General features: G+C 40.9%; 1 protein-coding gene across 2 annotated transcripts in view; it reads right to left on the bottom strand.

Moving 5' to 3' along the window:
• Window positions 1–13,292, bottom strand: part of NELFA (negative elongation factor complex member A) — a 30,072-nt gene extending 16,780 nt beyond the window's left edge. For both annotated transcript variants that reach the window (XR_003253304.1, XM_026064572.1), the window contains exons 1-5: window positions 12,926–13,292; window positions 12,425–12,689; window positions 4,667–4,838; window positions 3,339–3,500; window positions 2,306–2,395 (exon numbers count right to left, since the gene is read on the bottom strand). Coding sequence is in view for 1 of the 2 variants with exons in the window: in XM_026064572.1 (XP_025920357.1) it covers window positions 2,306–2,395; window positions 3,339–3,500; window positions 4,667–4,838; window positions 12,425–12,689; window positions 12,926–13,254 (1,018 nt within the window). In the remaining variant the exon portion in view is untranslated. The remainder of the gene's footprint in view (window positions 1–2,305; window positions 2,396–3,338; window positions 3,501–4,666; window positions 4,839–12,424; window positions 12,690–12,925) is intronic.
• Window positions 13,293–14,178: the final 886 nt, after the last annotated feature.

Below are 14,178 nucleotides of genomic sequence, written 5' to 3' on the forward strand. Positions count from 1 at the left end.
AGTGCACTGGTGGAGGACAAATTGTTCGGATACAAGGTAAGTTTCTGCAGGACAACCAACCTCCCTACCTTTATGAACCACAAACCAAAATCTGCCTACAGCCAGATGGCAGTGCACACACCCCAGAGCTAAGAGGGCAGGAGGGCTCTGGCAGCAGTTCATAGCAGAAGGCGACAGTGATCCCCTCACCAGGGGTGCCACCACTCTACCACAGTATGGGGAGGCTGGTGAACTGCCACAGCCTCCAGAGCACCCAGGGTGGAAACATTCTCATCAGCTGAGGTTCAGGAACTCTGAATGCTGCATAGCTCCTACACAGAGATATTTTAGCTACCAGTCAGTCACGGGAGCCACACCTGGACAGTTCATAAGCTGCAGGGTAGCCACCCCAGCTTGTTCCAAAGTGTACTGAATCACCGCCCTTATTAAAAATAGCATAGGTCTCATTAACATCTCAATTTCCGGTTCCCCCACAAGAATGACTACACTTTGAGCCTCTGAACATAAGGGCATAAATCTTTACCTCCAAGGCTTCCAAATCCCCCACTCCCAGCCTTTTAAATAAGAAGGAATGAAAATCCAGTGCCTTGAATTTGGGAGAAATGGAGATAGAGTTCTAAATTTTTTAGTGGATCGGCTGCTACCTCAGATGAAGAAAAAGATCCTATTTGGCTAGTGCTGCTATCTTGTGGCTGAGGGAATAAGGGCTTTTGTAACCCACTGGTAGGGTAAATTACCACTTCACACAGGGGGTTAAAATTCTGGAGCTGTTGTTTGCACAAGGAGGAGTATCCAACTTGTTTCTATATTGCAAACAGAAAAATGGCTGCCTCACTACTCAGTGGAAGCTGCTACACCATAAGAAGCAGTTTTCCCCCTGACTTTAGACTGTTACCCTCTATCTCCCACTTAATGTAAACACTGAAAACAGCATTCTTTCATCAGCTGCTAAAAAAATTAGGAAGACAACTATATCAACTATATTATCTATCAGGCCTTTGAGCCTCCTGACAATCTTATCTTCACTCTGCAATTTGAAGATCTACATTTAAGGTCAAACAAGATTCTTGTATACCTTCAGATCTAGAAAACAAGGTTAGATACTCTGCATCCCTCTAAATATCATACTGAAAACATTTTCAGCACTGGACAATCCTCTCTGACCAAGGTGTCTAAGCTTGAGATATTTACAGCAATGTAAACCCCAACTGGTCCCATATAAGTAATATTTCTAGAGACCTTCTGGCTTTAAAGGTCAAGTCCAAGGGCCAAGTCATTTTCTGCATTGGGACAAATTTTAATTCTAATAAAAACTGCACTGTTTGCATTTCACGTGTGAACATGTGCCTAAAAACTTCACTGCTCAAAACAATGCATGTTAAATAGCATCTACACAAAATATTTCATAGCTTCTAGCCACCATAGTAAATAATCACATCAAATTTTATACCTCAGCATCATTTTGGTGGTCAGAAAAAATTCAGCTATGCAATGATTTAAAGTATGTTACTAATTTTGAACCCTTCTCTTGTTCCCAGTCACAAACTTACTCAAAAAATTCAAAGAGTTCAGGAACTTCAGTAAACAGGTGAAATAAATTTTTCAACTCAGTATTAACATTTATACATCTTTGTCACATCCATTAGTAGAAACCACTAATGAGCCTTAACAGCAACGGTCATACTGTCCCACTAAAATACTTTGTTACTTAACCTTTAGAAAGCAGTTAAGAATATCACAATGACTGGCTGGCTCTTAACTTGTTTGAAACTGTTTGATAGAGATTTATTTATCTGTACTGTTATTTCTAAACTAGCCTCCTCTAAAGAAAGCACAAGTTATTCATTGTACTATACTTATTATAGTATTCTGCTCCCCACATGCTTTCTCTACATGGAAATTCTACAGATACACAATACTTTCAGTCTACTTCACAGTATTTAAAAGACCACAGCAGATTACTGTGATCCACTCGCTCTGTTTCTTTCTGGAGCAAGATCTCTTAGTCAGGAGTTATTCCTGGAGTGATGAAAATTAACCTCTTACTAATGTCTATAGGCATGATCTAGCTGCATATGTTTTAGCCTGACAGACATACTTGCCAATTAAGAAAAACCTCTTGTTCTTTTAGACAAGACATGTCAGAAACATTTAAATAGCAGCAGGGAGTGGGGGAGGCAGAAGGGGAGAAATCCTTTCCTTTGATTGGAATTAAGTTTTATAAAATCAGACTTTGTAGTTTTACTCTTCAACTATGCTATTTTATCAGATTTACTTTCAGGGAAGTAATACAAATGAGTCATACTTGTTGTATCTATTTTTTTGACCAGTCCCCTCCCTTTGGCATGAAAAGGCACTCCTGCAGTCTTCTTGAGTTGCTGTGCAGTTTCTGTTGCTAAAGAGAGAAGAGCTTTAGTTATTACAAAACCTGCATTGGAAAAAATACAATACATCACTGCTTATGTTAAAAAAAAAAATTAACTAATACAGAAAAAGATGGGAATAGCCACAAAATAAGAAATACATTTTAATTTAAAAATAGGTCATTTAAGCTTGGCAAATGCAGTATTTGGGGAAAATGAAAAATCAACATGACTGACAGAATAGCCTGAATTAAAAAAAAAAAAAAATTATCAAAGTAGGCAATTTATCACAGAAAAAAAAAGGAACAATTAAAGAAAACTTCATAAAATATAAAAAGCTACAGGCCTCATATTAACTAGTCAAGTCACAAGCAAGAAAGAAGCAAGCTGCTGCAACAGAACAACAGGCACAAAGTATTTTAAGATCACTCAGTTAATGCAGCCACCAATTTACATGTGCATATCATATTTTCCCTTTGTTAGTGAAAACCCTCTTGGCTTTCACCCTCTATAGCCATACTGAGCAAAAGAAAGCATGAATTAGCAGCTCTTGTTCCCTGTTACAAAAACATATAGTAAAATAAAACCAGGTTCTCATTTCAGTTTTTTTGCAAGAGCTTTAACCAAAGCTTTCTCTCATAAGTCTTCCCAACTGACTGTTAAACACTGACTGTGACACAAGAGAAACTACCCATGCTTTAAAAAGATAGAGCTTTCTATATGCCTTGAAATCTGGACAGCATTTAAATCAAGATTAGCATTTTAATGTAATCATGGCCAGAATGACTCTCACCTGCTCCTCCACACAACTGTGTATCAAGAGGGGGAGGGAGGGGGAAATCAGTCAACAAAGCCCTTATAACAGAAAATTATAATGTATATTCCTGTATCCTGGAGAAAACAGCGGAATATAAGTTTTCCTTTTGCAATCTAATCTGTTACCCAACCTTATCAACTAGGTATAATACTACTTACACTTTTGCAAGAGTTCAGCTCGGAGAGTAGCACTTTTAGGTTTCCTTTTCAGCTGGAAGTGTTTCACTGGGGGAGTAAGTGGCCCAGCTAGTGTTGTCAAGGCATTTTTGTTTAAGTACTGGCATTCCAACGGCAACATAGCTGATGTTTCACATTCACTTACTGCACAAAGAGTTAACACAGTACACATGGGTATAAGCAACTCTTTGATAGCTGATTATAAAACATTTTAAAACTAGACTGTATAGCTGTTTTAAAGTTTGAGTCTCTGTTTAAACACCAAGCAAGTAATTTAATTTTAATTATTAGGATTAACTAAAATAGGGAAGAAATCAAAGATTTTTTTTTCCTTAAACACCAAGTTCCATGTTAATTACACCTAGTCGAATTACAGGAATCAAATACATGTTATTATTTTCAAAGAGGAGAAAAAGATAAAAAAGATGAAATTCTCAGATTCCATAAAACTTGCACATAAGAAGGAAACTACCGAACAGAAGTCCAAAGTAAGAGAACAATATGCTTCACCTCTAAGCCGTTCTATTATTGGTCTACTGCAAACTGACTCCAAGATCATTTCTGTCCATTGATGCCTCAGGGTTTTTTCTAGGCAATCTGCTAAATCAATTCCATTGTAGTAGGAGCGGGTTTTGCATCATTATTTACTACACTGTTTGAAGCAGCAACTGTGCAAGTGTCTGAGCCAATATTTTTGACTCCTAGGCACTCCACAGTTAGTTGGACATCAGCGACAGAGCTCTCATGTCCAGTTTTCCCTGCCAACTCCTATCACTCGTTGGCCAGAGGAAGACTTCCAGCAAACAGAGGCACCCATCCGCACAACACAGTGGGTGGCACCTCCACACGAACAAGGCTGTCCACACGAGGCACTGGAGAAACATACCCTTACTGTCTTCTCTAGTACCACAACATTCAAGACACAGCAGTACATGCAAAAAACACCTCAACTTTATTAAGCTGCAGTAACTCAGTTATTACCCGTCAGCGTGCACACAGCCTGTCTACAATGCTATTAAAGCCACACTAACTTGTGTGTTGCCTTTCATAAATATTTAGGATAATACCTGACATGCAAGTTCTGATGATTCATGAGAAGATAAATTAAGAGGTTACCATTCGTCAAATATCTCAGTTTACAGTCCCATGATACGCCATCAGCATGCCAGGTTACGAACTGTGGTAGGCAAGACATGGCCTTACTGCTTGTTCTAATATTGATACTGTTAAAATGGTAAGACTGGCTGTGAAAAAACAGGCTACAAAGTAGTATCATATTTCTGTAATTTCCAACAACAGAAAAGGCTTACCTTTTTCTCTAAGCTCTCCTAAAATATCTTGAACATTGGGATTCTGTTCTTCAAGATCAAGGTTAAGGGAGCCAGTATCTGGAAAGGATTTTAAAATATCAGCTACCATTAAGACCCAGGGGTCTGAATCCAAGGTAGCGAGCTGGATAATTTCAGTCAGTGCCCCTTTCATCTAACAAAAAAAGAAAAAGAAAATCAGCCAATTGGAAACAGTTTTAAACAGGTTGTAGTTGGAAACTTTTTTTTTTTTTTTTTAAAGACACCAGCACAAACATGCACAATATTTTACTAGCAGGGAAGGGAAGAGGGAGACTGCTTCCACAGTTATACATTAACTCTAGAACTAGGCAAAGAATGAACCAGGATAGTTTTTTTTATACTGCCTTAGGTCAATCTAAACCAAATTTGTTTAGAGTTTTTGGCAACTTGGTTTTGTTTTAGTATTGAACCTTTTTTTTTTTTTTGCGCAAACAGTCAGGTTCTTGCAGAAGTGTCTCCTTACGTTCTACACCTTGCTTACACTCCCAGTGTATCCCAACTTTATATTCAGCGATTAGGATATTCGAACAAAATAAAAGTTATTTAGAATGGGAATCTAAATGAAGACATGTCCCTTACTGGGCTACAGAATAAAACAGCAGACAGACCATATTTACATCATGTGAACATACAATAAGTTCTCAAAATTTTAGTTAAACTTAGACTGAAATAAATTGTTTCATGTTGAATCAAACTATATCATTTGGAAAAATCTACTCATTACAGAAGTACACTCAGCCCTCTAATATGCCACAAGTAACAAGATTTTTCCATCTGTTCAAAGCTTTTATAGTGAGAAAAAACCATTTAAGTTAAGCATCTATCTTAAAAAGGGGTAAATAATACATAAGATTAACAAAATGACATTTGTCACAGTGATTTTTTGAATTACTGATCAACATGCCTGCTCTTGGCACTAAAAATGAAATTGCAGCTACAGTCAACTGATTTCACACAGTGAGTTATGATTTCTTAAATTAGTTATTTTATTTCATTCATAGGTAGCCAAACCCTGAAATAAAAACCAAACACTTGCTTTTTTTTAAGAAAGCTCTTATGTAAGCATTAAAACTATTAGTTTCATGAAACTAAGATGTTCAAGATCTAACATGTGCCTGTCAAGCCACAAAACATAACAGAATAAAATTTCGTGGCAAGTATTTAGACATATTCCATCTATTCAATATTAGCATTAAAGACCATAAGCAAGAAAAATACTTGAATTCTGCCTTCTCACATCCCATTGTGCTTACATATTGTGGCACATATGGCATAATTTACAATGTCTAGAGGTTTCCAAACACAGTGAAAAAAAACAAAAGATCGATCTTATGCTATATTTCTTTCCCTTTATTTAGAACTGGCTTTTTCTTATATGAGCATAATTTAAAAAGCTTACTCTACTCACACAATTCTTTTTAGAGACAAAAGTTGAATTTCTGCTATCTCTTTCTGAAGCACTTTTAGACCTCGCCATTCTAACTCAGATAAACATTGACATTTCTCAATTCCATTCACCCACACACAGATGTTATTGCCCTGTCACTTTAGTCAGGTATAAAACTGTGCTTGCTAGAGGAGCAGCTTGTCATTTAGCATTGCTCCTTTTAGTGCTCATGTTTGTACACTCACAAAAGGAACCAGATCAGTTCATCTGATTCAAAACTAGCATCTCCCAATAGGTTCCAGCCAGATCAGACCCTTGCTGTGGTCACTGCAGTGACACAAAAGCTAGAATAAGGACAGGAGTGGAAGCAGAAAGAAGAAACACAAGAGTCAAGTGACATTTGCAGTGGCATTATTGATTTATTTTGGATTACAGTAACTACATAACCACGACCACACACAGTTTTAACTTGTCATCAAATTTAACCAACACGCAACAGAGAGAATCAATTTCTAAGAGTTTCTAATCTTTTTTGTCCTCCATCACTCATTTCTTTCTCGGAAAAGGTAAGAGAACCCAGATTCCACACAGAACAGAGATATGGACAAATCTATGCCTAAACTGCCCGTCACAAGTTGCTTCTACTGCAGTGCAAGAGGGCAGTATGAATACTATCTAGAGTTCTACGTTCTCCTATCTATTCTATAGAAATTACAGAACAGATTTACACAAAATACCTGAAAATTTAAAATAACATCTAATAAAAGCTGATGAAACTTACACCAGCTTTTATCTGGACACTACCAGTCCAGACAAATGTACAGAATTCTTCCCCCCCCCTCCATCAAAACAAATTCAGAAAAACAACAACTGGAAGAAAAATATCTTCTGTATCCTTCCCATTTACCCATCATATCTGCTCCACAAAACTCACATTTGCACCAAAAGTTCACAAAATGCCTATATCATGTATATTCCTACAGAGTTCTTGTCTGGGCAAGTTATATTGACACTGCTTTGAGGGCAGTCAAAGCTCAGGCAACCTTCTTATCCCCACAACCCATGGCTTCACATGATTTTGGTTCCTTCAAGGAAGGAGCAACTTGCTTGCCCAACGCTGAACAAGTAATATTATCACAAGTCCTCATGGAAGATGGCGAAGGAACAGTCACTGTCATACACAGTCAAGTGAAGCATGCTTCACCGCACATTTGGAGCTAATCAAAGACTATGCCTGAACACAGGTTTGCATTGAACAAGCCTGGATTTGAGTTTTTGCTCAGGTTTGTCTTCATAAGGCAATTTATACATATGCTCTCAGTTCCCTGTTGAATTTATAAACCTGGCAGCTGGAAAAAAAAATAATTTCATCTGTGGTTTGAGCATGCATGAAATGCAACTCAAAACAACACAAAATCCTACATACAATTTTACTGTTACTTTTCAGAGCCATAATCCCAAGCTCTTAATTGTGTAAGATTGCAACATTGGGTCAGTAAATTGGAGTCCCATCAGCTCCAACCAGAGTCTTGTTAAGCATGAATGTCAAGATCTGATGCAACATGTTCTGGCAGTTCTCTCGTCTAAGGCTCAAGGATATTAAAGCGTTTTTCTCAGCCTGCTGGCACAATAAGGCACAGGGCACAACTAGAAACATTTAACAAGAAAGGATCAGGCAGGATGGAAGAAGTCTGGGAACAGAGACAAAGGCAGATTGACAATGGTCGTGCAGGAAGAATACAGGCACAGCACCATGGGAAGGCGTGAAAAAGGAAACATCACTAGAAATACACAAAACGATAGCTCCAATGAGACTTCTTGCAAAGAATTCCCATTCATTTGCTTTCTATTATGCCTAAATTAATATACATGACTAAACCCATATACTAATGCATTCACAGCTGGCTAATAAACCTAATCACATTCTCATCTTTCAGGGTGCACTAAGAAGGTGATATTTAATAGGAATCTATACTACTACAGAGCATTTGCATTACATTAAGCACATTGGAAAGTATGCAGTATTATTATTTATGTGATACAGAACTAAGATGGATCAAATACACTGTTGTGTATACTTTCTATTTTAATCATGAAAAACTGCAGAAGTGGCCAAGAGTAACATTAAATGCACCATATTATACTCAGAAAAATGAAAAATATTAAATGGTGGCCAGAAAGATACATAGCAGCCTGTTCTGAACAGAGAGAAAGGGGAGTATCGTACACCCTCTTATTTCTTTGCACTGGTATTCCATAATTTCCACTTGTATGAATAGAAGGCTCCCTATTCACATAAGCAAGCAGGAAGAAACAGTCTTGACTTTTGCTCTCTTCAACATAGCTGCAGTAATAAGAAGGTGCATCACTCCAGGGATAGGCAGCATCTTCCTCTCAAAATATTTCAGAGCACAGAAGCACACTGTCCTCATTCCAGACTTGATTATAACATCATAGTCTAACCCTAAACAAATAAATGAAATGCTGGCACAAAAATACTGCACTTGCCTTTGTGAATCAGGTTAACAAGAGTATAATACACAAAGTAAACAGAAGTAACTGTTCTGCCAAATTACCCCTGAAACTCTACTCAGCACTACAGTGAGCTTTAGGCATCATTTCAAATAACCATGATCATCTACAAAAGGTTTAGCAGATAAAAGGCTCAGGAAGGGAGCAGGGAGATTCAAGAGTTAGCAAATTCTACCTAGAGAACTGCAGCAGGAAAGGGTATTTTTGACAACTGTCTACAAAATACACCTAAGTGTTAAAAAGAAAACGAGATCCAATTATTCCTATTAGATAGAGGGAACGAACAAGCAGTAACGAGGTTCATAGCATGATTTAAAAAAAAAAAAAATTAGGTTCATTACCTATTCCACATGGGTATTATGAGGATTAAGTCACTAGTATCTACACAATATTTGCAGTGTCAAACAACAACAAAAAAAAAAGGTAGTTTGAAAATACCAGGATATTACATTTTAGAAAAAACCTAACACTTAAGAGAGTGAGCTTTCAAGAGAACTGACTGAAGATTCACTTGTCTAGATTGAAATCTTCTCAGAGATTTAGGAAGGACCAGCAGCCAATTAAATCCCTTCTAAAGCAAATACCACCATACTTCTGAACCCCATATAACTTTTTATTTAGATGTCTGCCCCCAAAAAGGTTTTCATGTTATTCTAACCCTCAGTTTAAATGCTATCATAAAGAGAACTGGAAAAAAAAAAAAGATTTTTGAAGAGAAAACAACTAAGTACAACCTGTTATCTAGATGAATATCTTTTAACATGTTACATGGCAAACCAGTAACACATCCTGCATCCACCATCAAGATTCACAAAGCTTTACAAAGCTGGTGCAGTACAGGTTCTAATACTATTAAGTTTTCAAATGCCAGCTCTGTGCTTCTCACACACAATTGATACAGCTGGCATATGACAAGTCAGGAAAAATATACATACAACTTTCCCAACATAAGTACTTTCACAGTGAAGTTAAATAGTTTTCAGAGATCAGTAACAGAGTCAAAGTGATTTCTGACTGAAGGATTTCATTTCCAGACAGCCACAGGTACCCTATATTGGTGTACTTCCACTAGCAAAAAGACTATGTCCAGCACTGTATAATATACAGTGCAGAGAATACTGTATAGAAATACAGAGCACAGTGCATGGGGTGGGGGGGGGGGGGGGGGAGGGAAGAACACACACACACGCACGCTGTGTGTATATACAGAACTGACCACTAGTACAAAACACTTAGCAGCTTTATGGTTAATAAATGCATCAAATATCCAATACCAGTTAGAGTATCCCAAACCATGAGAACAAGTTACATAGCAAACCTTCATAAACACAACTTTATTTTAGTAAATTCACTACAAGATGATGAATATCTGATAAGACATTCCCTTTAGTTAGCAGTTTTGTTACACTGGCAATTTTTATCATTTATAGGAGGAAGTCTATAATGAAATCAGTCTATAATGAAATAAATCAGACCTATTAGCAAAGTTAAGGGTTTCTACCTCATCGTTTTTTTTTAATTTAATAACTTCTTTATTGAGAAAAAGGATTTAAAAAAAAAAAAGATGTCCCTGAAATAATTAAAATAAATTACAGGTACTTTGTAAAGCACTGAAAAGATAGTAAAACCCTAGCTCTAGACCAAGCATGCTCTGTTTACAGGTAAAAGACTGAATTTATGACTGACTTCACAAACTCTACCAAAGAACTGAAAAATCCCACAACATTCTATTTTTGTTACAGCAGGAGTAGTAAAAGTTTTTATATTTGGAACACAGCTGATCACTTTAACTTCATATTAAAAGGCACAGCAACCAGCTTGCTCTTCTTCACCATACACTTCATCTCCACAACTAAGAAAAGCACGAATCAAGTGAAGTGGCCTGCTGCCATCTTCCTTAATTTGAATGAGTCTTAAAAAAATAAACAAACAAAAATTAAGTGTATTATAAGTCCAGTGAACACTTGTGCAGCATTTCAATCGATTATTTTAGTTCACTTGAACTGCTGCTCCCTCACCACAGGGCTGGCATTTGAGTGTTACTTACGAAGGTCCCTAAGCTTTTTAAAATTCCCTTCTCTTAGGCCTAAAAACACCACTAGTTTGTTAGCTTTTACCAAATATTGCAAGACTCTTCTTCTTCCAAGCTATTTGGATTTTCACACTACTCGAGAAGAAGTTTGCATACTCTGAGGTCGGGGAAACTTAGGGGTAGTTCCTCACCCCCCTTTCCGGCCTTGGTTATTTTGTTTGTACAAAACAAAATTGCATTTGTGACACATAAATAAGAATGCTTGTGCACTGGACAGGCACAAGATACAAACATGTTTTAAAAAAACAGAGGAAACATATGCTGAGCAAAAAGTGTCTTTTTAAAAGCAACTGCAGTCATGTGTAACAGAGTAACAACCATACAGATATATCTGGCAAAACAGACCCTGGCATACACTAAACTATTGCTGAGAAGCAATGCTTTTGCATTTTAAGCTTAGTGAGCAGAAGTAGAGTGCACAATAATCTAAATTATACTAGATAGGGTGTGGGGAGACTGTGCATATACTTCTTTTAGGTGTAAGCACACCCTATCCATGAAAGGGACTGCTACAAGCACAACTGAGGATACTGCACACAAAAAGCTGAGGCTCAAACTACTCACTATCTCTAAAATTGTTATCAGAAACCAGCACCATACATGCTGGAAGAAGGACAGGAGTTCCTCCAACCTGGCTGGAAAAACTCAATGTTTCCCAATCATTCTCCAACTATTACCCCAACCACCAGTAGCTGCCTACTGGTAAGAACAAGCCAGCTGCAGATGACGTACGGTCCAGAGCCAAGCGAACAAACTCTGCTGGATCTATGCTGACTCCCTGCAAAGTTGGATCAGAATCCAGCCAGGCAGATTATTAGCTGGGGAAAGGACAGTAAAGGAAAGAACTAGTACTTCCCAGAAGGGTAAGAGGAAGCAAAAAAAAGTGGCAAATTTCTCCAGCAAATCCTGACTACAAGAAGATGGGGAAAACACTGTTCAGTACAAACCCCAGATCTTCCATTCCCAAAGTTTCAGCACTTGCTGCTGTCCTTCCTAAATCTGAGATATTCAACTCGGGACATCTACACAGCTGGCAGTATTAAAGAGAACAAATGAGATCTTATCCACATTATTGTTGGCAGCCAATCTTACCTCTATGGCCTAAACTTAGAGCAAGCATTAGCTCAGAGAAGCCCTTTCCCCCCTCCCAAGATGCACCAAAAGTCCTCAAACTCTAGCAAAATATAGTCCTACAGCTGCAAGTCCGCTTGGACACGTAAGAGAGGTTTCAGGTTGAAACCCAAGCCCTGCTTTCGAAGTCTAGCGTCAGCCAGGCTCCCCCCGGAGCAGGAAGAGGAGCAGCAGCAGCGCTGCCGCTCCGCTCCCGCCTCAGGGAGGATCCGAGCACTTTTCCTCACGCCGAGGGCCCGAACCTCCGAGCGGGGCCTCAACGGACTGCACTACGGAGGGGGGAACAAAAAATAAAACAAAACAAAAAAACCCAGCTGCCAGGGCGGAGCGGGGATGTCCGTGGGGAAGGCGCTAATTATTTCCCACCCGCCGCCGGGAAGCGGCCGCGGCTCGGCTCCCCCTCACGGCCGGCGCGGCCCGCGCTAACGGCCCGCCGCGGGGGAGGGGAGGGGGCTCCACAGACTCCATTTAAAGGGGGGGGGGCGAGGTGGTGCCCCCCTTCTCCCCTCACCCCCCGCCACACACACGCTCCGTTTCGGTTAAGYTTCCCGCGCAACGTCCTGCCCGCCGCCCTCACCTCATCCACCGCCCGGCGGGGCAGGTGCAGCATCCCCAGGAGCAGCTTGAGCTTGACGGCCGAGGAGAGGCCGTGGAAACAGAGGCGGATGTTGTCGATCACCGAAGCCGTGAGCAGCGAGGCAATGCTCGGCGGCGCCCACAGCTCGTCTGTGGAGCCCAGTTTGTTGTGCAACCACAGGCCAGTGTCGCTCTCCCGCATCGACGCCATCTTGGGAGCGGGGCGAAAAAAGAGGGGATTCTCCACGGGCATTTTATGRAGACACCTAAAGGGAGGAAGGGGGGGTTGAGGACCCCTGCGGGTCGCCGTCTTGTTCGTAACCCAAAATGGCGGCGCCCTACGAGGGAACCTCGCTCTAGGGAAGGCGGAGATTCTTCCGTAATCTAAAATGGCGGCGCCCCGGCGGAGAAAAACACTAAGGCTCTTCTCGTGTCTCGCTCAGATGCAAAATGGCGCCCGCCATGTTTTTTTCTGCCGTATCGCAAGATGGCGTAGCCTCACCATGTGGAAGGTTCTCCGTCGGCTCCAGCTTGTTGCTCCTCACGCGCTGCCCTAACTTCTCCAAGACTCGCCTCGGCCGTACGGGACCGAGAAGAAGGACCGGGGCGGCCGGCGAGCCCCGAAGCCGGGAGGAACAGCTCTGAGAGGCCAGGCCCCGCCCCTCTCCTCGGAGGGCGGCAGCCCTCCCCTTCCCGCCCGCCGAGACGCTTCAGCGCGCGGCGCGGCCGTTGCTGAGGGCGGGAGCAGCGCGAGGGCCCCGCTCGCAGGCCGCCCCGGGGCTGGGCCGCTGGCCGGCCTTCGCGACCACATCTCCTTCCCTCAGCTGCCATACCCGCCCTCCCCCTTGGGCTCGCAACCCTGGCTCCTCGGCAGCACCCGAGGCCCCCTCAGCACCGCTTTGGCCTGTCCTTGCCCCATCTGTGGTCGGCCTACGTTGAAAAAGTGTGTCCGTTTTCTCACCTTTTTCATTTTTCCTGCCAGCAGACCGGGTGGCTTATTGGAGCTAACAGCACCTCCAGGTGCACCCGCCTCTGTGCGTCCTGGGCCCCTCCTCCCTCCTCTGTGCCCATGGCCGCCTTCCCATCTAAACTGCCCAGCAGAGCTTGCCAGCACGGTGGCGGATGATGAAATCTCTGTGTAACGCTATGATTTGACAAAAACAGAGTTAACTGCCTTTTTCATCATTTTCCCCAGAGACTTTTGTGCTGGGTACTTCTGAGATTTTTGAAGTTACCTCTGCGTCTGTAACATTAGTGGCAGGTACTCTGAAATTTGGGCTTATTATGCATACACTCATATTCCCTCATGATTCAGCTCATCGTTATTTAAATATGAAAAATTAATCAATTACTTAAATCCCAGAAGATTTAGAGTTCTTCAAGTACAGCATAAAGGGTTCATTTTAGTGTCTTTTCTAACTGAAATGAAAGCACAGGAGTTGTGGTAGGAGTGCACAGCAAATTCACTTGTTCTCTTTCTCTGTTTAGGCTTTTAAAGGAAAACATTTTTTTACAGCTTTCTTCCTACACAGGAGGTTGCTTACAACCTGGCTTCTCTGTAAGAGCTGAGCAGTTGGTGCTGAGGAGCTTTACGCTGACTCTTCAACACTGTGTTGAGTAGTTACTGTATTCTTGTTCCCAACTCCTGAACCTTGCTTTTACTAATTATACCCTGTTGTTTAAAGTAGGCACCAACCTTGCTAAGACTTAAGCTAAGCACGTGCTTAACTGTAGTGTGAAATCCCACTGAGTTCA

The sequence above is a fragment of the Apteryx rowi genome, unplaced genomic scaffold (genome assembly GCF_003343035.1).
Source record: "Apteryx rowi isolate R43461 unplaced genomic scaffold, aptRow1 scaffold_22, whole genome shotgun sequence".
NCBI classification, from domain to species: domain Eukaryota; kingdom Metazoa; phylum Chordata; class Aves; order Apterygiformes; family Apterygidae; genus Apteryx; species Apteryx rowi.